Genomic DNA, 24,345 nt, shown 5'->3' on the forward strand with positions numbered 1-24,345 from the left:
CGGGCTGCTGCAGTCACCTTGCAACCTGTGTGGAAAGGTAAGTTAACCCACAGGGCATGGCAAGTTAACCCATCCAGCACACCATGTTAACCCAAACAGCAGGGTGTGCTAACCCACAGAGCACAGTGAGTTAACCCCCACAGCAGGGTGAGTTAAGGCCACGGCACCAGTGGAAGGGTTACCCCGCTCACCTGCTCTGGTGGCAGGACAAGATGGTGACAAACTGGTGACAAACCGGTGACAGCTGCAAGCAGCCCTTGCCCAGCCTCCTGCACATCTGACTGTGCACAAGGAGCAACCCTGAAGGTGGGAGAGGTCAGCTGGGTTTGGCAGCTCCTCAATGGATTTGTGCTGAGAAAAAGGCAAGTAACGTTTCTCACTGAGTCAGGTGAATTAAACATTCACATATATTTGCTGAAAAAAATTATATACATCTGTAGCAAGGCTCTGCCAAGTCTGAAAGATAAGCATCATCTAGTCACTAAATTAAAAAAATAAAAATCTGACTTTTATATCTTTTTCTTTTTATCCATGTTCAAGAGCACAGACAGTTTATTTTGTTAGCACATTTGGTGAAGAATGTATGTTTGTGTGAGTAGCCATGAAAACCAGTGAAAATTTGGCGTTTGTTTTGGATATGATGGAAAATAAGAAGCCATTTATGCCTTACAGTGTAAATAATCTACAGAGTATATCGGGTTGCAAAAGGGTCACAAAGTAGCAGTCAAAGAGAAGCCTAAACACCCAGAGACGTAGCATACATGTCTGATAAGGAAGAACAAGGTATAGAGCATGCTGGCTAATTAAACAAATTTCACTTTAAACCCTGTTCCTTACATGTGTAACCCTGGAAAAACCATCCCATAACAAGAAATGGACTCTGAAGAGATTTCTGTATCCATTCACAGTAAGGCTTTGAAGATATATGAAGTTTTATAGCATTTGTATTTTCAGGATTTAGGGCAAGTACATGTTCTTCTACTGAATAAAAAGAAAGTTAGTACTTAAAAGGTTCAAAAATATATCAATCGTGATTCTTTTTTTTTTTTTTTCTTTACATAAATAAATTATATTGATTTTGGATTTAACAGCTGCAAAAACCCTTTCTGCTTCCACTGGAGGCAAAACCGAACAAAATGTTAGTTAAATAGAGATAGCAGCATTTCTAAGAAATCTGTTGCTAGTGATACAGTATCTATGCTACAAGGATGTTATTAAATAGAACACATTTAATTATCGGGGGGAGGGGGAGGGTTTGCATGATGATTGGTTACATACTTAAAACAAACAAACAAACCATCCAATCCAGTAAAGTGGGAATCAATTCCGTGAAAATAGAAACCAAATGCTGTTCAGACCATGGGTAACAGACTTCTTTGAGATGCTAATTGAAACATGTACATAATTTATAATCCCAAATGTATAAAAGACAATGACAAAAAGCATCATAAATAAATAATGCAAACTGCAATAGTTATGTCAAAACATTTGGACCATCTGATAAATTAGCAAAAACTGTAACAGAAAATAAGTAAAAAATACAGTAAATTGTGACAACCAAAATGTGAAACCGATGACTAGCACGCTCCCAACTCCCTCACCAGCCTGCCTTCTGTCTCACTGCTGCACCACCGTGGGTTTATTTCAAGTCACAAACCATGAGCTGCAAATAAGAACAAGCCCAAGTGAAAGAAAAATTTAACGAGGAGTGAGGGGAAGGAGAAATCAGAAGAGTTGCCTGTGGAGGAGTCTCAGTGCCCAGAGCTGCGGGCGCTGGCGTTAAAACCTGTCCGTTTAAAATGCAGACGTCGAGATCATTTGCCAATGGGAGGGGACTCAGAAATACTGTTCAACAGCAAACGGAATGGAAAGAAGAAGCCAAGGTCATCTCTTCACAGTCTAATGCTAGAAAAGAAGAATCTCAAGCTCTGAAAGTCTCTGCAGTCCTTCTCAGAGGACTCCCAAAAGAGGAAAGCTGGCCTTCAGCCTTTTCCTTGTTTGCTGAAAGGACATTGCTTCTGGGGCAAGGAGTGGAAAATATAAAAACTCAAAAAGCCTCAGTGTTCAAGTAAAAGCATTAAAATCAGTGTGGCCTGTTCATGGCTGGAAAAAAAAAAACCAACAACAACCTTTACAGCACTTTTAATGCCATAGATGAGAACTAACGCCATAGAGGAGAACTGAAGACTAGCAGAATGAGGAAGAAGCTGGTAGCTACAGGTACAGTAATCCCAAAAAAGTCATGCAAGATGTGCAAAACCTTTCCAGCTCAAGCTGAAAAGTTCTGGTAACTATTGAGGAAAGGGCAACTAAACTCCACTTAACATAAAACCAAACTTTGGTTTTAAAAAAATACAAAAGAATGTCTACGTCATATTTTCACTCGCTGCAGTTTGTCTCCAAACTTTTGAGGTGGGGGTGATAAAGAAATTATATCACTACCAGTTATGCTTTTGCCTTTCAAAGAAATGAATATATGCATTTTCAATCATTAGTTATATACTTCTGTCTATACTACTATTCTAGTAACCATGATAAAATAGGGAAATACTTTAAATCAAAAATACACATTAGCACTTACTATAGCTGTGCTTTTTACCCCCAAATACAGGCTTTTTCACTCAGTGTCGCTGCAGACAGAAATACCCTTGTCTGTGTGTAGACCAAGAGGTAAAGACTTTGCTTTTGCTCTTTGTTTGGTTTGTTTTTGCTGCTTTTTCTTCTCAAAGGAGTGAGCAATTTGGGGGGGTGACCGAGTACTGGATTTGCTATCGTCGGCTGGGATGAACGACTGGAAAAACAGAAGAAGAATTCGGTGCCTCCCATACTAGCTAGACAACACTGTTTATCTAATAAAGTGGCAAGACCCTGCAACTATCAACATGTAGTATGTCACCAGAGTTTTTTTTTTTCTGACAGGGAATTAGGTAGATAATATTTCTCATGGAAACACAGGTTTATGAAGGCGGAGCGGGGCGGGAGGGTAAGTAACAAAGAGTTTATGGGATAAGAAACTCACAAGCCACCATCTTTTTGTGTGTTTGTTTGTTTTTCAAGGAAACAAAAGTTCTAATGGGTATCACGAGCGGCCTCGCGCTCCTCCTCCGCGGGCCCGTCCTGCTCCTTCTCCGCCGGCGGAGGCGCCCTTTGCTCCGCACAGTTTTGACTGTTCGCGGCTTCTTTCTCAGGCGGAGAGACAGTTTCTGGCTCCGGGTTGGCTGATTCCCCCTTCGCTTTCTTTCTCTTCCGCTTCTGGCTTTCCAGGGTGGCTGCCTCCGAGTGCCTGCCCTGCTGCATGCCGGGCAGCGCCATGCCGATGCCAGGGGAGAGGAACATGGAGGGATAGATCAGTCCAGGAGACATCCCTGGGATAAGAAACGGGTTAAAAGCTACAGGACTACTGGTAGTTATTGCGGATTCTGTCTGATTAGAAAACGAACTAGGACCAGGCTTGTCTTCAGAGAGAGTTTCTTTTTTCACCTCCTGGCTGCTCTGCTTCTCCTCAGTAGCTTTCTCTGCACTGGCTGCACCACTTTTCGTGCTCGTTAACGAAGTCGCGGCAGTCGCAGCACAAGTCGTTGCCATGGGAGGGTTGAGCAGCCCCCCAACGCCAAACATCTGTGGTACAGTGGCCATGCCTGGCAGCATCATGGGCAACATACTCAGGGTGCTTTTCACATCCTCGCCGGCGGGCACTGCTGCAAACCCAGCAGGAAACCCAACCAGCCCAGTCAGGGGGATCCCTTGCATGTTTCTCATGTTCTGAATTCCTACCAGATCCATCCCAGCAATCAGTCCGTTCATGAACAATGGTCCCATTCCAGAAGAAGAATCTGCTACAACACCAGGGCCTTTGATGAGTTCACTTCGGGGCCTTCTCCCCCTCCGGCGGGGCCCCACGTCCCGCAGCACCGGCTCCGTGAGGATGCGATTGAATTTGCTTTCTGGCAGGTAGCCCTGAAAACAAAACACACACAACAGAAAAGGCCTGACAGTTATTGCTGCATCAAAGGAGATCTGGCTTTTTCTGCGCTCGCATCTGCAGCCCAGATGGTGTCAGCACAGAAATACTGGCTTACATGATATGGAGTTTGACAGGTAGGCACAACTTTTCCCCAAAGGATGCTGCCCAATGCAAAACCCCCTCGCTCTGCCCTGGTGGGATGTTGCAGCGTCCAAGTGCCCAGGGAGGAAAGGAGGAAGCACATTTTCACCCAAGCCCTCAGCACTGGCTGCTCACAACAGAAGCACTGCCAGGCACCAGCTTAGCTCCCTCCCAGCTTCAATCATAGCTTCAGCAACAGGGGAAAGATCAAGGGCTGAACTTTCAAAGCTCTGCAGGAAGGCAAATCTGCATGGGATGACGCATGGAGAGTGGACGTGCTGTCTGAGGAGCTCCCAGCTAGAGCTTTGCTGAGACACCAGGAAGGTTCTTCTGAGCATTCAGATATGGGACCAAAACCCAGCAGCCACAACTGGGCAGACTGTCTGGTTACACAGAGAAGTGCAGGGGGACCCAGAGCACAGTTTTAAACTCCCATTTTTCAGCATCCTCATCAAAGACACTTAAACATTTCTCGCTTGGTGGCTCCTTCCAATTTCAGTATCACCACTCTTTGAACATCTCCAATAACAGATTTAGGTAGGAAAAGTATTTCCCATTGACACCTGCAGTGCAGAAGCTTGAATCAACTGACCCTGGCAGCCTGCACAGCACAGCTACTGCCCCAAGAGGGAGAAGCTTCTGCTCTCCTGCCACCAGCACACGGGAAAACCTGCATGGGACCACGGCTGCACCAGGGCTCCGCAGGGGAACAGCCCCACCTGCCCATGTGCCCGGAGCAGCCGGAGGTCCCTAAGAATGGATGTGCCAGGACAGACGTGCACTCACTGGGGGCAAAGTGCTGATGGGGCTTGGGAGTGCAAAGGGGCACAGGGCCATGGGAGCAGGCGGGTGAGCGGGTGCCCAGGGTGGTGGCAAAGGACACAGCTGTTCCCACCACTGTCCCCTGCAAACCAAGAAGGAGCTGCAGGTGCTGCCTGCGGGCACTGGCGCCAGCCTGGACATGGAGCCATTTACTGGGGAGTGGGACACACCATGCCAAAGCTCCAGTGCTAATTAAGAGCAAATTTGAGAGCAGTACAAACCTCTAAGCCAATTGATTTCCCCTCCAGCCCCCTGCAGGGGTGTCACCCAAACCAGTGCAGCCACAAAACCAGGGAGCAGAGGGACCGCAGGGAGAAGCCTGGATGAGGCGGCAGGACGGACACAGCACCCATGAGCCAGAGGGCAGAGCTGGTCCTCCCCCACAGGCTCTGTGTGATGAACAGGATGAATGAACACAGCTTGGCCCCCTCCTGCCCTTCTCCCTGCCCATGTCTGAGCCTTCAGGCTTGGGGACCTGCAGAGCCTTGAGCAGGCCCAGGGCTGCACAGGCAGAGTTTGCAGGAGCTGATGAAAAGCCTCAGCCAAGGGTATGTTTGAAAATTTGACCCATGACAATGTGTTCTGTCCACTCCCTGCCATCCAGCACCCCAGGAGGATTACTGCTCCCAGGGTCCTTCTCTTGCCCCTGCTATTTCTAAGCATCCCAAGGCTTCCTGGACAGTCACCCTGAGCTGCTGAGCCCTGTTCCCAGGGCACTGACCCTCTGCCAGGGGAGCGCTCCCGGTGCTGCTGGCCCTGCAGCCATCCCCTCCCACAGCTCAGCTCCTGCCTCCCAGCTCCCGTTTCCTCACTGGAGAAAGGTTGTGGGGATGGGGAGAGGAAAGAAAAGATGACATGATACAGATTTCTCCAAAAGCTCTAACTTACTGAAAGCTTAACAATGTCAGCCCAGTCAGCTGCAACAGCATACTCCAAGTTTGCATCAAGCCACCTTGGCAATTCCTTCAATGCTGGTGCTGTGGCTCCCCCTAACTATAAAACACAGCAGAAGGATGACCTCTATTGCAGAAAGAGTTATGTAAAATAATACAAGAAATACCATTACCCTTCCCTTAGCTCCTTCCTTTGGGTTGCCATTTGGCTGGGGCAGAGACTCTTCCCTTGCTACACATTTGCAGGACTCAGTATCTGGCTGCTGCCTCCAGACACACAGTTCAGGGAGAAAAGGCAAGTTCAGCTGCTGTGGCCCTTCCCATTGCCCTCCCCAAGGACAAGGAATGGGGACAGAGCTTCTATAAAAGCCATGCTCAGAGCCAGACAAACCCACCAATTCACCCAGGTCTCCAATGGCCATTGTGAGTGTAACAGAGGGAAACACAGATGTGGCTGAAACAGCCTCTTTCTGCCTCACCCTTTAGTTCTTGGTTTTAGAAGGTGCTCACATCACTTTCTGACCTAGTGCTGTCCTGGGTGTGTTTAAGATCTCAATCTGGGTATAAAGTATCCTGAACATCCCTTCTCATTCAGAGAGGTGAACATCAGTGCCCTTGGAGGCTAAACTGCAGACCAATAAATCCATGCTCCTTGCTCAGTAAGCAAGAAAAAGCCCTTCAAACCCTCCACTTCCCAGCACCTGGATGGGGATGGGGATGCTCTACCAGCACCTCCTAAGGAACAAAGCAAAGATATTTGCATGGCAATATTACAGTCTCTGGCATATTGTAATGAATTCAAGGGAAACAATCAAATCCAGAACAGGAAGCACCAGCCAGGGTTGTATTGATGGTGGCTTTAAAGCCAAAGGCTGAATCCCTTTGCCATTGCATGGTCTGTGTACCCCAGCAAGGGGGAACACTCATACTGTCCTTACTCCACAGAGAAAGTCACTTATTTTGCAGGACTGTGTCCCCTTGGGCAAAAATAAGTATCACAGGATAGTAGCCCAGGGACGTGTTCCAGACTTTTGTCCCATCTATAGGCTTCTCTGGATTTTTACTCCCTCTGGGGGAGCTCAGGGTCTGCTAAGCACCTCAAGACAGGGAGGGCAGAGCACAGATCAGGCCTTTGCTTACCCGCCGTCCGGTACCCTTATGTACCACAGGCACCCGCTCCTCTCCCGTCAGTGAGTTAATGTCCAATTTGCTGGGGTCCTTGCAGCGTTGCCTTCTCTGCTTAGGCTTGTCTGAAAAATTCTGGAGTGCAAACAAGACAATGTTAATGAGACTAGATGGCTTAATGAGCCTGGACGGCTACAAGCCCTGTAGGAGAGTGGCCCAGAGGGAGAGAGGGGCCCTGCAGACTCGGGCAGGAGCCGCGGGAGCAGCACAGGCTGCTCTGCCACAGGGCCAGCTCCCAAATGAGCACAATTGAGTTTGGTAGGTATACAGTGTACCCCACTTTGATGGTTCCAGCCCTTTCTAGATCCCCTCCAATCCTATAACTGCAACGTGCTGCCACTCCACTCCCACAGGTGTGGAAAGGGGAACGAACTACAGCTGGGAAAGAGAGAGAGCAGGTCTGCATGTGCCAGCTCGTGTCACTCTGGTACAGCTACCTGCTTCTCACCAGTTCATCTGGGCTTTGCTTCCCTCCTGGTTCAGCTGTTCCCCCCCCCGAGATGCTGCCCCATGTTTCTTTGGGATAGGAGTCCTCCAGGACCACAGACTACAGAGTTCCAGCTGAGTTGTTGCCCACCCACTGTGTGCACTGAGTCCCAGCGCCAACATGCCTGCGGGGATGAAGCATTGTAAGGAACTACTGCAGGCAAAGACAGGACCCTGAGCTTGGTCTGTCCTTCAACAAGCTGAGCTGCTGCAGTTCCCTCAAGCAGCTTTCAATCCATCCTTCCTGGAGAGAGGATATCTGCCCTGACAGGGGAGATCCTGCAGGGCTGGCCCAGGACAGTGGGGGCTCGCTGGAAGCAAGAGATTCATCAGCTGGCATGGCCAGAGTAGACAAGTTCCAGTAAGCCTCCAGGGAAGGCTAGGGTGATGGGAAGGAGTGGGAAGGCACCTCCACGCCAGCTGGACCTCTGATGGCTTTGTACAGTGCTCCTGGGAGTCTGGCTTGGCAGGGAGCTGCATGGATCTCAGGGCTTTGTAAAGCAAGGACCATCCCACCAGAGCAAATGCTGGGCTCCTTGTCAGTCATCTCTAACAAGCTCCAAAACTAACAACTTGCCTGTACTCCAAGCTCCAGGGAATCCCTCCCTCAGGCACACAATCCTCCAGGACTAGGATGCACACTCCTTTATGTATTGCCACCACATTTCTTCCTACTCCGATTTACAGCCTGTGCTCTGCCTACCACATGGTCTAACAGGCTAAATAAGCTGAAACCTGGAGCAAACCAACCTGTGAAACCAAGAGGTGGATGCTTATGAGATGGCAAGAAGAATCAGACAGACTTTGCACCCCACTTGGCTTTCTGGCAGCGCCTACGGCCGCACACCCACAGCCTGTGAGCTGCAAACAGCACATCTGTCCAGTTTTGAGAGACTGGAGATTTCCTCTTGTCTGGAACCTTCTTTCATACAACAGCACTGCCTAAAATGACCCCAGGTGAACGGGAGCAATATAGACAGACCTTGAGCATCCCAAATCCCTTTTCCCATTTCTCTTCCCATTCCTTGAGCTTCTGGAGGACATTGGACTAATTATGGCAGATGGAGGCACTGGAGCAGAAGAATGGACCTCGGGGGAGGAGGAAGCAGCTCAGCAAGCACCTTTCACTGCTGCACAGGGAACTGTGCCCACCCCCGCAACGTGTGAGCAACCTCCCAAGCAGCCTGATGAATACCTCAGGCCCTGGAAGAGGCTGCATTTTGTGGCACTCGAGGCCACATCTTGAATTCTGGGGTCAGTTCTGGGCCCCTCACTACAAGAAGGACATTGAATTGTTGGAGCATGCCCAGAGAGGAGCAACCAAGCTGGTGAAGGGTCTGGAGAATAAGGTCTATTAGGAGAGGCTGAGGAACTAAGGATGTTTAGTCTGAAGAAAAGGAGGCTGAGGGGAGACCTCATTGCTCTCTACAACTACCTGAAAGGAGGCTGTAGGGAGGTGGGAGTTTGGCTTTTCTCCCAAGTGAACAATGACAGGACAAGAGGAAATGGTCTCAGGTTGTGCCAGGGGAGGTTCAGACTAGAGATTAGGAAGAATTTCTTCACTGAAATAATGGTCAGGGAGTGGAACAGGCTGCCCAGGGAGGTGGTGGAGTCACTATCCCTGAAGGGATTAAAAAAACACATAGATGTGGCACCTAAGGACAAGCTCTGGGGGGTGTGGTGTGTTTCTGGGCTGAGGGTGGGACTCTGTGATCTTAGAGGCCTTTTCCAGCCATGATGATTTGATGATTCTGTGACTTTGTGGAAGCCCTGAGCTCAAGAGCAACCACAGAAAACCCAACACAAAGGGCAGACACAGACACACACAGACACACACACGTGCCACCCTTACTGTGCCAAAGCCGGGAACGTCGAGTGTGTAGTCGGACTGCTGCCGGAGCCAGTCGAGGAGACTCTTGTTGGGAACAGGCTTCTCTGCTTGGCTGCCTGTGCCTGGCACAGCCTGGGGAGTTGAGGTAGCAGCAACCGGCCCGTCGGGGAGGGGACTGTTCTGGGGGGGCTGCGGCTGGTCTTCCTGAACGTCCTGATGTGCAGGGAGGAGCAGGGAGAGCCCATCAGCAACATGAGGTGATGGATGTGCACCCAGAGAGGCAGAGCTCCCCAAGCAGGTCATCTGCTCCCATCATGTAGATTAATCCACATATTCCCAGCACCAGTTCCTTAAATTGCCACCCACTGCCACATTACTCTGCCACTCATTGCCCAGCACTCGCGGCATGGGGGGCACAGAGAGCTGGGAGATGTTTCTGAACTCATTTGGAAACACCCTAATCACCAGGAGGACCAACTTTCCCCAGACTGCTCCTAAAAGTGGTCTAGAGGGACCAGTCTTGATCCCAGGGCCCCATTCTTCCTTGAGTGGATCCCAGGGTAGGAGGAAGGGTGCAGCAGGCACTTGGCCACAGCTCCAGCGCAGTCAAAGACCCTTCCTCCTGTTCTCTAACCCTAGACACCCCCTGAGGTGGGACAGCTGCTTTTGATGCTTAGCAGGGCCATCTGCATCCTGGGCTGCATCAAAAGAAGTGTGGCCAGCAGGGCCAGGAGGGGATTCTGCCCCTCTGCTCTGGTGAGACCCCACCTGGAGTGCTGTGCACAGCTCTGGAGCCCTCAGCACAGGAGAGATATGGAGCTGTTGGAAAGGGTTCAGAGAAGGGCCACAAAGATGATCAAAGGGCTGGAGCAGCTCTGCTCTGGAGACAGGCTGGGAGAGTTGGGGCTGTTCAGCCTGGAGAAGAGAAGGCTCCAGGGAGACCTTAGAGCACCTTCCAGTGCCTGAAGGGGCTCCAGGAAAGCTGGGGAGGGGCTTTCACCAGAAATGGCAGTGATAGGACAAGAGGTGATGGTTTTAAACTGAAAGAGGGGAGATTTAGGTCAGACATCAGGAAGAAATTCTTCCCTGTGAGGATAGTGAGGTGCTGGAACAGGTTGCCCAGGGAGGTTGTGGCTGCCCCCTCCCTGGAGGTGTTCAGGGCTGGGTTGGATGAGGCTTGTGTAGCCTGGTCTGGTGGGAGGTGTCCCTGCTCATGGCAGGGAGGTTGGAACCTGATGATCTTTAAGGTCCCTTCCAACCTTTACTGTTCTATGTTTCTTCGAAACCCTCCAAGTGCTGTGAGCCAGAGGGAAAACTTCCCTTACTCCCTGCAGTAGTTCTATTCCTGCCTGCTCCAGCACAAGCCATGCTGTCCTGGAGGTGGTTCTGCATTGTCATGGGCAGCAGAACTGGCAGGGGAGAATTGGACCATGAGATAAATTGTGCTGACTCCATGGGGCCTTGTGAAAGGGGGAAGCATCAACCCACCTGCAGCCTGGTTGGAAGAGGCCTCTCCTTCAAGAAGATGAGGTCCATCCCCTCTACATTTTTTCTCCTGCCCCGTCTCCTCCTCATGGCAGCGTCGTCTCTTCGGAGGCTGCCATTCACAATCTGTCCCGTGACAGGATGGATTAACCCTGCCTGGAGGATGCCAGACAAGTCCATGCCCAGGGAGCCCTGAAGGGTGTTCACGGTCCCCAGTTTGGGCAGGTTTGTGTTCAGTGGGAAAGGAGAGGAGTTCCCCGAGGACCCATCAGAGGCTCTGGACAAGTCCACCGCTGCATCGCGCCAGCCGTTCAGCACGATGGGTGGATGGACATGGGCTGCTGCCAGCTGCTCCAAGCTCCTCTGCTTGGCATCTCTCTCCAGCTCAAACTCGTAGGGCCGCCTGTGCTTCCGCTCCTCCTTGGCAAAGGCAGGGGTCAGGAAACCCTCCTGTGTGGATCAAAGCCACCGAGAGGGTTACGGCTGCTTGCACACTGCCCAGGGACCACAGTTCTTCAAACCAACACAGATCATGGTCAGGCTCTGCAGGAGCCTTGGAGGATGTCCTCTCCCCGGGCACATCTTCCCTGTCTGGGGATGGCGTAGGAGTATCCTCAGACACACTTTGATCTCTCAAGGTGGTGGAACCCTGAGTGCTGCACCAGCTGCTGGGCAGCCGGGCCAGGGTCCCAGACCAGCAGCTACTGTCTCTGCTGTGTCCAACAGTGAGAGGAGATGACAGAGAAGTGGCGATTGACAGGGCAGTGCCCTCTCCTGCACCCTTTGCTTTGGGACACCCCTATTCCCCCTGACCATGCTGGGTGCTCCAGTACTGACTCTGGAAGCCCCTCTACAGCTGCAAGAGTGGTGGAGCTGCAGCAGATCAGCTGCCTCCACAGGAGGGGAGTGGGGCTGGCAGGGGCTGAGAGCCTGGGGAGCTCCCCAGGAGCCTCAGTGGAGGGCACCAAGTGGCTTAAGCCATGTGCCACATCACCAATGGCATCAGGAGGCAGTGAAAGCCCAGGCTCCACTTGGGAAACTCCTGAGTGCTCCTGGGCAATGCTCCTCTGTCCCTGCCTGAGGGGGCCCCCTCACCTTTTGTACCTGTGAGATTAACACCCCGTTATTGAAGCTGGGCTCAGGGCCTTCTGGCTCTGCAAAGCTGCTCCTGCTGCCGGCACTGCTGGCTGCTGCTGGGGCTGCCAGCAGGCTCTGGGGCTCAAACTGCTGGCTGGAGGAAGGCCACTTGCCCTTCAGGATGGCGTGGCAGATGTTGTCGATGCGGTTGATGATCACACGGTCCTGCAAACAGAATTGGACGGTGCTGGGACTCAAGTGACTCGTGTATGTCACCTCAGATTACAGACACAGCCCTGGTGACCGCAGCGCTGGGGCCAGCGTGTCCGTGACAGGGCTGCTGGGGAACAGCACCCTGATGAGAGCACCTGTGGGGAGCTGTGTGTGGAGGACCCGGAGGGAGAGCTGGGCCTGTGTGAGCCACTGCTGGTCAGGCCTGTGCACTAACACTTGCAATACGAACTGTGTTCATTGTAAACTCACCTTCGGCCACTCAGAGAAGGAGTAAAGTGTCTTTTCCTGCAGTAGCTGAGCTATGGTTGGTGCCCGAGCATCCTGAAGGTCATCGATATCCCCGGGCAGAACAGAAGCAGAACTCTTGCTCTCCTCTTCCAGGTATTTTTCTGGACCATCTGAGAAAGTGAGAGAGAACAGAGCCCATCATTGCCCTGATTCTCTCCCTGCCAAGGCAGGTGCAACTCCTCACAACCTCCCACCCCAGCACCCAGTTGGCTCCACAAGGGCCCCATGTTCCAACCAGCCACCAAGAAATGTAGCAGCCCTGAGTCACAGCAGGCAGCCCACGCTGCTCAGGAAGGGCCAGCACTCCCTGGGCTGAGGTTAGGGGCTTATATGGCCGTGGCCCCCACCCCTGGTGGGTGAGAAGGAAGGCACATGCCTTTCCAGAGCGAGCTGCTCGCCTGGCAGCACCCTGTGCTGGGAAGGACGTCCAGCATTCCATGGGGTGTCCATGGCAGAAGGGCTGCTGGGCATCAGAGTAGAGGGTTCTGGCCAGTCCTGCTGGCAAACGCAGCCATCAAGCCCTTGTTCCCCAATCACATCAGCTAGAGGAACCCCAGCTCCTGCAGAGGGGAGGCCATGCCAGGGCTCAGCAGCCCTAAGGCTCTGCAGGGAGGACAGCAGGTCCCTCCCACACTGGCAGGTGACTGCCAGCCAGAGGGAGCTCTCGGGACTGTACCTTGGCTCTGGCTGCTGCTGGCTTTCTCCCCCTCATCTCTGTTCTCACACTCTTCTTGCTTCACCCACTGGGGCTCAGGGTGCAGGGTCTCTCTGCAGTCTGCCTGCCCCTCAGCCCCTTGGCCCCAGGCCTCCCCTCCGCCATGGGGGGGCTGTGTCCCTGGGGCCTCCAGCAGGGGAGTGGGCAGGCTGAAAGCCTGGCTCTGAGCCTGGCCCGGCGAGTGCTGCAGGCTGCTCTCCTCATCCAGGCCGTGGTCCTCCCTGCCCTCTGGCCCAGGCTCCCCCAGCCCTTCGGGTGTCCCCAGCCCTAGGGACTCCCTCTCGCCATTCACATCTTCTGGGCAAGTGTCCTCAGGTGTGGGGAGGCCAGAGCTCGGCTCCTCACCCGCTAGTTCATTAGCCTCAGGGTCACAACCAGCCCTGGTCCTGGAACCACTCAAGCCTTCCACACTATCTGCTGCTGCCTCATAGTTATCATCGTCCTCTTCTTCCTCCTCATCTTCCTCACTGTGGCTCTGACTTGGCCCTGATTTCACCTCCATTCCTTTCTCCTGCAGCAGATTGATGAACCTCTGCTCGGGAGGAACCTTTATTTCATAGTTATGAAGACTGGGACTGTAGAGCCCCATGCTTATGACTCCTTGCATGGCACCATGCTCAGGCAGCACGGGTGCAGGGCTGGCCAGGTCTCCCTTCTGCTGCAAAGCCTGGCAGAGCTCTGCTGGGATGCCCTGGGAAGGGTTGTTTTCGGGGGTAGAAGGTGAAGGCTCAGCTTCCTCGTTCTGACTGTCCGTTCGGTCACAGCCCACCTGCAAACCCTCAGGGAAAGGAGTCTCTCTCATGGCATCTGCATCAGAGCTGGATGGATCCTCGTCCCCCTCCAGCTTTCCCTCAGAGAGTTTGGCAATGCTGCTCCCGAGGTCTGTGCAGCTCGGGCTGTCCCGGGCCAGGGAGCTCTGCTCGCTGTTACAGGCCTTCTCGTCGTACATCATGCACACCAGCGAGTCGGGCAGAGAGCTCTCATCATAGTTACTGGAAATGATGTCCTGAACTTTGGACATGAACGTCTCACAGTTTGGACTGCCCCCAGCCTGGGCCATGGTGCTGTCTGTGGGCTCCAGCTTGATCTGACTCTCAGCTTCATTCTCCAGGGATTCGCAAGTCTGGTCCACCTGGCTGTACAGAGGGGAGCTGTAGAGTTTGGAGTTGGTCTGGTAAAGGCAGCACAGGGTGTCTGGGCCTGGGAGCCCCGTCCTTTTGTGCTGGGCATAGTTCCTGTACGCATCTAGAAAAGACAGCTGAGGGTCGTTCATGATGTAGTAGTCAGTGCGGTTCAGGCCGTGCTTGGCGGTGCCGATCAGCAGGTCCCGGTCGTGTTTCCCACATTCCCACCACACGGGCAGGTAGAGGCTGGGCCGGCACAGCTGGAGCCGCTCGTGGAGCTGCGGGGACCTCAGCACCTGCTCGCGCACCTTCCGCAGCAGCTCGATGCGGTAAAGGGTTCTGGCAGCACGTTCCTCCGTGATGGGCTCCACGTAGATGTCGGGGTCTGGGGCACCTACAGCAGGAAGAGAGAAGCCAAGGCCCCATGACACAGTTGATGGGTCACTCATGGGCAGTGACGAGTGAGTTTTAACTCGCCCAGGCTGCAGGTGAGGTGGGAGGAGGCTTGTAGCCACCACTGAGGCTTCTTTTCCCAGTCTCACCACCTTCCATTCACTTGCCACCAAATAAACGGACACACAAGAGTAAACTCCCTCAGCTTTAGCAGCTGGACCAGGAGCAGCCCACAGCTGCAGAGGATTTCAAGAGTCTTGTTTGAGCTCTGTTCCATCAGCACCAGCACTGCTGGAGCTACCTGGACCTGCCAGCAAGGAGCTCCTTGGGGTCAGAGCCTTTGGTAGCCCTTCAGCAGGTTCTCAGGTAAGGGAGTCCCTCAACTTGTGCAGCTTTTCATGGAATCATAGACTGTCACCTCATCACCACCATCCACCACCTCCCTAGCGCAGTGGGAAGGTTGGCAGCACTGTGGGCTCCAGTCCCTGCTTTCACAGGTCTCATGGAGTTCTCCCAAGACTTCACAGCCCATTTTATCCAAGAGAGCAACCTCTAGATGTGAGAGAGGAGTAGAGAAGCAGCAGATCACATCTCCTTCACACTGGAGCTGGGAGCCTTTTGACAAGGCAGCCAAAACCACAGCTGGTTTCTGCAAGCCCACAGCCTGCCTGGTGTCCTGCTGTCTCCAGCTGTCCCTGAAACTCCTCCCTTGCTCTCTTGCTTCACAAGAGCAGTGGAACCATATCTGACCTGTGACTACATGTACCTATTGTTACCCCCATAATAGGCCATGCAATTTCCACTCACCATCTTCTTTCCACAGTGGAAGACCACAAACATTCTTGCACATGGCCACGAAGCTGTAGAAGTACTTCTCCAGGCTCTCATCTGTCTTCTTCTCCAGTCGAGAGATGACTCGGAACTGGGTCCAGTCAAAGATCTTTTTCTCCTGGTCATAGATAACCCCAAAGGAGGAGACAGTGCGGTAGAAATCTGCCTGCTCCCTCCTGGTCCACCTGTGGAACAGGGAGAAAATGTCAACAGCACTGAGACATGTTCTGGTCCCAGCATGGGCAGGGCACCAGGCAGAGGACTATCTAGTTACTGTCCACCCGTTTTGGGGGAGCTGCCAGGAGGAGCCTGCTGAGATCACCACAACCCAAGATCCTCGGCCTCAGGGTGCAGTGAGGAGGAGCGAAGGCCACAGGCCCCCTGGCTCTGGGCTCACAGCTGAAATAACCCTCTTGGCTGTTAGAAAGAACAGTAAATGCAGCTCCTGGGTGTGCTGCCAAGGGGCACAGGCTCCAGCAGCTCCCCTGGAGGCACAAACCCATCTCACCTACTCGCTTTCTGCCACATTGAGCTGTCTCATCACCTCCACAGTAAGGCCAGCTCTCTGTACCAGGAATTAGAAAGGAAGGTCCTGCAGACACAGCTCTCATCCAGCCCCTTCCAGAGAGAAACTGGGACTGGGGTTCACTGCCATAAGGGTCCCAGTGACAAACACCATCCACCCTGATGACTCCTGTGGGCTCCTGGGTGCTGGGGGTGGGTGTCACCCCCTCCCTACTGAAGGAGTGCAGCTGTGCTGATGAGGGGCTCCAGGCACAGCCCTATTAAGAGCACAATCTCCCCTCTGGCTTAGACCCTCTGAGGTTTCACCTCCTGGGGATCACTCAAAGGAATCATCCAGGACAGAGATGGTGAAAAGTGTCCTGGGTAAGTACAGCCCTGGGCAAACAGCAGAGAGAAACAGGCCACAGGGAACAGAACAGGGTGCAAACTGCAAAGCAAGCACAGGTGAAGGGCAGAGAAGGGGGAGTGAGGTGAGCTGAGGAAAGCTTGAAGCCAAATAAATCTCAGCTCCTCTGAAATGCAGCTCTGAGCCTGCACCAGCAAGAAGCTGGGATAGGTCCAGGGAGAGCAGACAGGGTGACAGCACCCACAGCACTCCTCAGCTGACCACTTCCAGCTCTGCTCCCAGAGGCTGTGAGCCCTCTGCAGTGATACTTCATTCCAAAAAGGATAATAATAAGAAAGTTAATAAAAAATAATCAGTGATCCAAATCAAAGAGCCCAATGGGTAGTTTTTTGAAAGGCCTCAAATTAAAGGCTGGTGCAAAACTGCTCAGGCCACTCGTGTAAGGCACCCCCCCCAAAAAAGGCCACATAATTATAGAGCAGGAAGTACCAGGCTGCTGTGGTGTCCATAGCACAGCCACTGATGCCCCCACCTTGAAGAGGAGGGGATGGTACAAATGGAAGAGCTCCAGAGGAAGGAGTGAGGGAAGATCAGTGGGACTGGAGCAGCTTTCATGCAAGGAGATCATGAACAGAGAGCACAGGGTAGCACCAAGTGGTTATGCGGGTTCCTGCAATAGGGACAAGTTCATGGGAGACAAAGCCATTGAGGAGAGGTGACCCAGAGAACCCTGGCGGTTCAGGAATCCCAGAGCTGGGGACTGGCAGCAATGGAGGCAGCATCACCCTGCTGCACGCCCCCCTGGTTTCTGCAGAGAGCTGCTCAGGGTGCCAGGATGGTCCCACCATCCATCCACGGACTGGCACACAAACAAAATGGGAGCACACCACAACCAGGACATGCCACCACTGGGCCACCAGCAGGAGGCTAATGCAGCAGCTGAGAGCCAGGAGGGTGGGCAAAGCCACTCATGAGGACTGTGCCAGTGCTCACCTGCTACCTCATCCACAGTGTACCCCACGTGCCCAGCACTGCCCAGCAGCACCTGCTCTGCTGGGGGGCGATCCCCGGCCCAGCGGACCTTGGATTTGACCCTGAAGAGCTGTCCTCTCACTTCCTTTCACCGTGTCACCCACTGCTACCCATGAGCTACAGTAGAGGCTGCTTCCCAGCTGGTCTGGCTGCTGGAGCCACCAGGCTGCTCGTGGCTGGAAGCAGCATTCCCTGCCTTGCCAGGACCCTGTCCCTCTGTCACACGGGTGGCTGTGGTGACATTTGCCTGGACACATCCAGAGGGCAAGGGTTTCAGATGGCCTAAATCAGCTTTGGAAAGGACCCTCTGCTGTGTTACCTCTTCTGCATTTCTTTGTTCACTGAGTCCATCTCAGAGGCTCTCCTGAACATCTCGTCCTGCAGCCAGTATCCATGGTTACCGGGCACCAGCATCTCGGCACGGGGAGGCAGCTCCTTGCGGTTGCAGCGCTGGTAGACGGTGACGAGCCTGCGCAGCCTGGCTGTGAGGGCAGATGAGACAGGCCAGCAGGATCTGTCTGAGTCGGAGCCATCCTGGGCTTCAAACATCAGCAAGGACATTAGTATTTAATGCACACTCAAAGCCACAGGTTCCCACATCCCTCTGGCTGGCTCCGAGAGCCCCTTCCCACCTTCCCCCTCCCACAAGGGACACCAGGGACTATAGTCAAGAGTGGGGGGCTGTGCTGACCATCCCTGGGGCTCCAAAAGCTGCTGGCTCTCAGCCTCACCATGTCTGAGGTTCCTTCTGAGAGAGCCCAAAGGAAGAGATGGGGTTAGGAATGACAGCCCTGGGCCAGGCCATGCAGGGGAGACGACTGCAGTTCCCTGCTCAGCCATGGGGCTGGCCAGTCCATGGCACCCCCGGCACTGCCCACTGCAGAGACCCTGGGCACTTGTCCCATCAAGGGAACTGCAGGGACAAGGGTGGGCTAATGGCTTCTGGGAAGGCTCATGGCTTCGTTCCCCCTGCCCAGCAGCACGTCCCCTGGCCCAGCAGCCCCTGGGAAGCCATGCACCGCGCTGCAGGAGACACGGCCTCACCTGCCGCTGCCTCGTCCCGCTTCTCACTGGCTTCACCCACCCCAGCAGCAGCGACGTCCTGCAGAAGGAAGCCATCAGAGAGGGATCTCCAGCCCCAAACAGAGGCCCCCACACCCACCGCCCACCCAACCCTGCAGGGTAACAGGGACAGGACAGGCAGGGCCACACATCCTGTGCACTCAGCACAGGGGACCAGAGCAGCACGGCCAGGGGAGGTGACAGCTCAGAGGGGCTGTGCTGCTGCAGACACACAGGCTGTAGAGCTACTGCCCAGAACAGCATCAATGCCACAGCCTCCCCTGCTCCAATGAACCCTGCACCCTCCTGTGCTGCCTCATCCACTGCTTTCCCTCTCCTCCAGGGCCATTTCTTGTGGGACACCCCCAACTCCTTTGCCAGGGCCCCCGTGGCTCCTGAAGCCAAGCACTCCTGGCTGTCCCCACTCAACCCCTTTCAGTTCCCCCTCAATCACCCTCAGCTCCCCACGAGACAGATGCTGCAGGAAACACATGAAGGCAGGAGCAGGAGCTGAGCTGGAGGACAGCCTGGGGTGCCTGGTGGGGCAAAGCGAGTCCAGAGCAGGGTTGTGGGCAGTGCTGGTTCCCCCGGGCCCTGAGCAGAGCTGGCAGAGCCAGGCCTGCAGAGCAGGGTGGGCGAGCAGGCCGGGCAGCAGCAGACATCACTGTGAATCCCACTCACCTCCTGCTTTGGCAGCCCCTCCAGCTTTTCTCCACCACACTCCTCCTTTTCCACGCTGCCCCTGGGTAAGAGAGTGAGTTAGTCCCTGGTAGTGGTGGCACAGCCCCCTTGGTGGGCAGGAGGGAGGGGAGAACTGGTGCTCATGCCATCCCTTTGCCTGGCACTGGGGAGCCAGCTCCTCCCGCCTTCCCCCTGCCCGCTGTGCTCAGACACACCATCTGCTTCCTTCCTCCTCCCTGCCCACAGCTCCCCCCACAGCACTGCCCCACCACCACGGCCCCCGGGCAGCCCCCTGAGCCCACCTTTCCGCAGCATCCTGGGCCCCGTCGCTGGCGCCCTGCTCGGCAGAGAGCAGCTTCTCGTCAGGCATGCCCACCTTCTCCAGAAAGCAGAGCGCCGGGTCCGCCCGCATGGCGTTGTACCTCTCGTAACCTGCCAACCACCACGGGCTCAGGAAGGAGACAGAGGGCACCAAGCCAGGCCTGAGCCTAGCTCAGGTGAACCTCCTGCTCGGTGAGACACAGCTCCCCACCTGGCTCTCACTCTCTGCTGTGAGAGCAATTCTGACCCCCAGGAACTCAGGGCTCTTTCCCAAACGTCGCTAATTGCTCTGCAGCCCCTGGGCAGCAGGAAAAGCAAAGGTCACCCCTTCCAGCCCCTGGGCTGGCAGCACAGCACCCACAGAGCTGCACAGCACCTGCTGCAGGCTGGAGCTGGGAGCAAACAGCTCCATGGCTCTTGGAAGCTGCAGGGGGACTTCATAACAAGACTGGGAATGCCAGGAGAGGCTCTGTGCCTTCCTCCTCACCCTCCTGTGGCAATGGCACCCTGCTCCTGGCAAACCACGTCTGCGTCTGCCATGAGACTGGCTACAGCCACCATGGGCACCTGCCCCACCACCTGAGTGAACTGGGGAGAGTTGCCTCGGCCCTGTGCAGGTAGGGTGCATAGCCATGGCTCTGCCCTCTTGCACCCATGTGATGTCCCCTCCAGGTGCTGGAGCTCTGGCCAGATGCTCCACTTGGGTCCCTCTCATGCACCAGCACCCACCAGACACACCAGGTACACACCATGCTTGAAGACACCAATGAGCAGGGATTTATCAGCTTCAGCATTCCACCAGTCCACTGGGATCTCCACATAGTCAATGTCTGGCAGCAGCACATCCAGCTCCCTGTGGCAGACAAGGTATGAATGTTCCTCTCCCAGCCTCACCAGACACCGGAGTGCACTGGGCACTGCTGGGCAAGGGGCAGGAGGGAACAGCAGCCACCACCCTCTGGCTTGGGGACAGCTAATGAATGCAAGGCTGGTCTAGGGCCTGACGTGCACATCTGCCTGGGGTCCAAGAGCTGGAGCTTTGGCTCCACCACAACCCACTGCCTTCCCCATCCTCTTCTCCAGAGATGGGGAAGCTGCACAGCCCCTCTCCCCTCACACCCAAACAACACCAGAGGACTGGAGATTCTACCTGATCTGAATACCACCTCTTGGGTGAAACCAATTCAAACCTACCAGCCCCAAAAGAACCGCACATCTGGTGGGGTGGGCTGCAATGTCCCCTCCACACAGACCTGTGCTGATGGAGCTGTGCCGGGGAAGGCAGCAGCCCCTGCTCTAGGAAATCAGGCTCAGCATATCACACTCCTCTCTGAAGCACTGAGAGCAGAGTCTCTGCAGAAGGGTCAGGAGCTGGCAAGCTGCAGGCTCCATGGCATTACCAGAGCCTTGTCCTCTGAGCTGGGAAGGGCCTGCAGGCAGATGACAGTGACAGGGCACATTCTGCTCTGAGGCCTGGCCTCGGGAGCCCGGCACAGTCTCTCTGGCTGTTCCCTTTGGATTAAAAGCCAATTGATCAGGCAGCACTCAAGAGTCATTTTCCTGCAGGGTGTCCCCCAGTGTCCTCACCACCCCCCGGCTGGTGCTGCAGCCTCAGAGCTGCCTCAACAGGGCTGCCACGGCCACGGGCCCTGCCCAGGCACAGCTGCTGCCTAAGGGTGAGGTTTTGCCTGAGCAAGACCTGGGGATCTGAGCACAGGGAGCTGTGGTGATCCCAGACGTGGCTGGGCTGGATGGCCATGGCAGTGCTCAGGTGCCACCACCTCCTCCCACGAGGCACGGCAGGGGTTCACTGCAAGGTCCCTACCTGGCAGGGGTCCCCTCGAAGGCTTTGTCCGCGGCCTCCCCCAGCACTTCAGCCTTCAGGTAGTAGAGCATTCGCACCCGCAGCAGAACCCTGTCCCGGGCAGCAGAGAGGAAGGCAGGCTAGCAGGCAGTGCTCAGATGCCAGCCCCAGGGCCTGGCCCTAAGCACCCCCTGGGCCAGCCAGAACAGGGAAACCTGATCAACGTAGTGTTTCCCCAGGTGGGAGGACCCACCTTCTCAGAGCAAGACAGGCACCAGCCATGTGGTGTCACACGACAGTGCCCAGCCCTGAGGCCTGCTGGGCCCAGGGGCCAGGGTTTGCTGCACAGGACACAGCTCCTGAGCTGAAGAGCACCCAGAGTGGGACAGCAGCAGAGCATGGTGACCCTGCATGGTCTATGGGCCCTTCACAGCTCCTTCCCACCCTCCCTACAGCCTCCAGGAGCTGGTCTGGGCTGTTGCACTCACTTGTTGCAGTGCTGCTTGAGGTGCTTCTTGTAGCTGTCATCATGCAGGACAACCTCAGGGTTACAGGTGGCGAGCCAGTCCGCGTTCTTTATCTCAGGAAGCAGCATCTGGTTCTTCGTCTTCTTCCCCTTCCTGCCTCTAGGCACGGGTGCTGACAAGCCTGTAACAGCAAGTGGCAGCCAGTGAGCACCGTGGGCACCAGTAAGCACCCTGGGCACCGCTGGGCTCTGCCACAAGGCACCTCTGGCACCACAGTGCCTGGGCAGGGCAGCAGAGCTGGGAGCTGGAGGAGGCTGTGCCAAGCTCCTGGCTGCAGGTAAACACAGAACACAGAAGCCTCCGTCTCCAAGAAAAACCTGGGGATCACCACTGAAACCGAGTTGCTCTGAGTTCTCAGTGCAGTGCTGAGCCCAAAGGCCCCTTGATGTATAAAAATACCACGTAGAAGAATGGAAGGGACCTTGGTCCTGGACACAGCTCTTAGAGCCGTAGACACCACCGCCAGCCCTGAAGTTCACCTACAGGGACAACAGAGTGATTTGAGACTAGAGTTCAAACAAGAGGCTCCCAAATGATCAAAGCCCAGAAGACAATCCTGATGATGTGATCTGTAAGGGTTGTTTCCTATTCTGTGCACCAGGAGGAGGGCTGCATGGGAACCAGATCACTGCAGGAGGCATTTACACTTGGCAAAGATACCAAAGGGAAAAGGAATGCAGTCCCACCTGGCTGACAAAGATAAAATGAGATCCAGTGGCTGGAACTGAAAATTAAACACATTTTCAACCTTGAAATAAGATGAGAGTTCACAGCAGAACATGGAAACAACTCCTGGTGGGGTCACTATTGTTTGGAGTCTTTCAAGAGGGATGAGCTGCCTCCCTGGGCACCTGCTTCTGTGGCAGGGTCCTGCAGACATGCTCTCCTGCCTATGTGTGGAAAGGGGAAAGAAGAGTCCCAGCAGTCCTGTCCCATCTGTCTGGTCATGCAACACCAGGGAAGGAGAGAGAGCATCACTGCGTCCTCGACACCTGCATAAAGCCTGCAGCTCTGACAGGACAAGGGTTTCAGTCCAGGTGGCTGCAGTGGCCACCAGAGCTCCTGTCCCCAGCACTGAATAGGCCTGATGAACTGGGCAAATTCTGCTTCCTCAGCAGCTTGGCTTCTTCCAGGCTGGATCAGAGCTGAGCTCCCCATGTGCTGTGCTCGCCCCTCGCAATCGCCAGATACAGGATTAGAAGGAACAGCCCCAGGACACAGTAGGAAGGGCTGGAGGTTGCTGTTGCTTTCTGGACATTAGGGAGGCACAGACCATGTCTCACCAGGTCAGCTCTCTGCAAACATGAGTGGTACCTCAAGCTCTCTGGTGAGCCACAGCACTGCCATCTCCAATGCACATGGCTGCTCTGCACTGGAGAGTTCTCCAGCTCCTGAGGTCAGGTTAGATGGTTTTGTTGTTCCTCTGGCCAAGACCACATGAAGGCTTCACAGGTAGGGAAAGCCATTCTGAAGAGCTGATGGAGAAGTTCCTGGTTGCCTCCCATTGCTAAATATGCATTGCTAAATATGATCCTCTTGCACTAAAGCATTCCTGACCCTCCACTGAAACTGTGGCTTTTTGTTACTTTATGAACGCTATCTAAATCAAGCCCATCCATATCAGCCAATTTGCTTCTTACTGTTGCTCTGCCCCCCACAAGGCTCTCGAGTCCTGTCCTGGTGCTGCTCCAGGCAGGGCTGTGTGGCAAGGGCAGGAAGCAGCACTGCTGGAGTGGCTCACGTTGTGGGAAAGGACTGGAGTAACTCCAGAAAGCCACTGAAGGCCACATGCTTGGACATGCTCACACTATAAGGCCAGTTGGTCATTTCCAGATGGAAGGAAAAGGTTTTAAGCACCAAGTGCCCCGCAGCACACCCCTGGGGCTCCGCCACAGCAGCACAACCATTCCCTGTGCTCCACCACCTTGAAAGAGGAGCCCCAGGTTTTGGCTCTCTGATGCCAAAAGCCGGCTGGAGAGTCCCAGCCTCCTCACTATTCACTTTGCACTACAGATGACAAGTTCCCACCACGTAGCACACAGCTGTGGGGATCTGGATGCCCTGAGGGAGCACCGTGGCACCTCCAGCCCCACTCACCTCTCCTGAGAGCCACAGGACACAGCACTGTGCTGCAGGGACACAGCAGAGTTCTCTGACACACAACAGGCCATGACCAGGTGTCCCAGGCCACAACCCTCCACTGACCCAAGGAGCCAGCACTGTCTCTGTCTTCACATCATTAAAGACAAAAAGCCACTGTGGGTGCACGGTGCTGTTGGCATGGTGGGCTCTATCTGCTGGGCTGCTCCAGCCCCAGGGGACACTGACAGAGAGCAGAGGTTGCGTGGCAGGCAGGGGGTGAACCCTCTGTGCCCCACTGCCCAGGCAGGAATAGTGGGAGAGCAGGGCTGGGGAAGCCCCTGTCTGGTGGCCCCTGTCCCAAGCTGAAGAGACACTGGAAACCTCCACCCAAGAGAATGCAGATGCAATTACAAACTGGACATGTGGTGTAATATGTGGACCTCACACACACTGGAAAATGAGTATCTGAACTGAGAGGGCACCAAAACCTGAGATA

General features: G+C 54.5%; 1 protein-coding gene across 8 annotated transcripts in view; it reads right to left on the reverse strand.

The window, feature by feature from the left end:
• Positions 1-391: 391 nt before the first annotated feature.
• Positions 392-24,345, reverse strand: part of CHD6 (chromodomain helicase DNA binding protein 6) — a 92,335-nt gene continuing 68,381 nt past the window's right edge. For 3 of the 8 annotated variants that reach the window (XM_051633441.1, XM_051633440.1, XM_051633438.1), the window contains 16 exons: positions 21,729-21,888; positions 21,262-21,351; positions 20,186-20,289; positions 19,418-19,547; positions 19,116-19,176; positions 18,417-18,474; positions 17,692-17,911; positions 15,446-15,654; positions 13,083-14,639; positions 12,368-12,516; positions 11,903-12,109; positions 10,811-11,257; positions 9,344-9,535; positions 6,961-7,080; positions 5,816-5,920; positions 392-3,957 (listed from right to left, as the gene is read on the reverse strand). In XM_051633441.1, the coding sequence (XP_051489401.1) occupies positions 3,070-3,957; positions 5,816-5,920; positions 6,961-7,080; positions 9,344-9,535; positions 10,811-11,257; positions 11,903-12,109; positions 12,368-12,516; positions 13,083-14,639; positions 15,446-15,654; positions 17,692-17,911; positions 18,417-18,474; positions 19,116-19,176; positions 19,418-19,547; positions 20,186-20,289; positions 21,262-21,351; positions 21,729-21,888 (4,697 nt within the window). In that variant the 3' untranslated portion in view covers positions 392-3,069. The remainder of the gene's footprint in view (positions 3,958-5,815; positions 5,921-6,960; positions 7,081-9,343; positions 9,536-10,810; positions 11,258-11,902; positions 12,110-12,367; positions 12,517-13,082; positions 14,640-15,445; positions 15,655-17,691; positions 17,912-18,416; positions 18,475-19,115; positions 19,177-19,417; positions 19,548-20,185; positions 20,290-21,261; positions 21,352-21,728; positions 21,889-24,345) is intronic. The other 5 variants (XM_051633437.1, XM_051633442.1, XM_051633439.1 and 2 more) reach the window with 4 other exon arrangements.

Source organism: Apus apus, chromosome 15, assembly GCF_020740795.1.
Source record: "Apus apus isolate bApuApu2 chromosome 15, bApuApu2.pri.cur, whole genome shotgun sequence".
NCBI classification, from domain to species: domain Eukaryota; kingdom Metazoa; phylum Chordata; class Aves; order Apodiformes; family Apodidae; genus Apus; species Apus apus.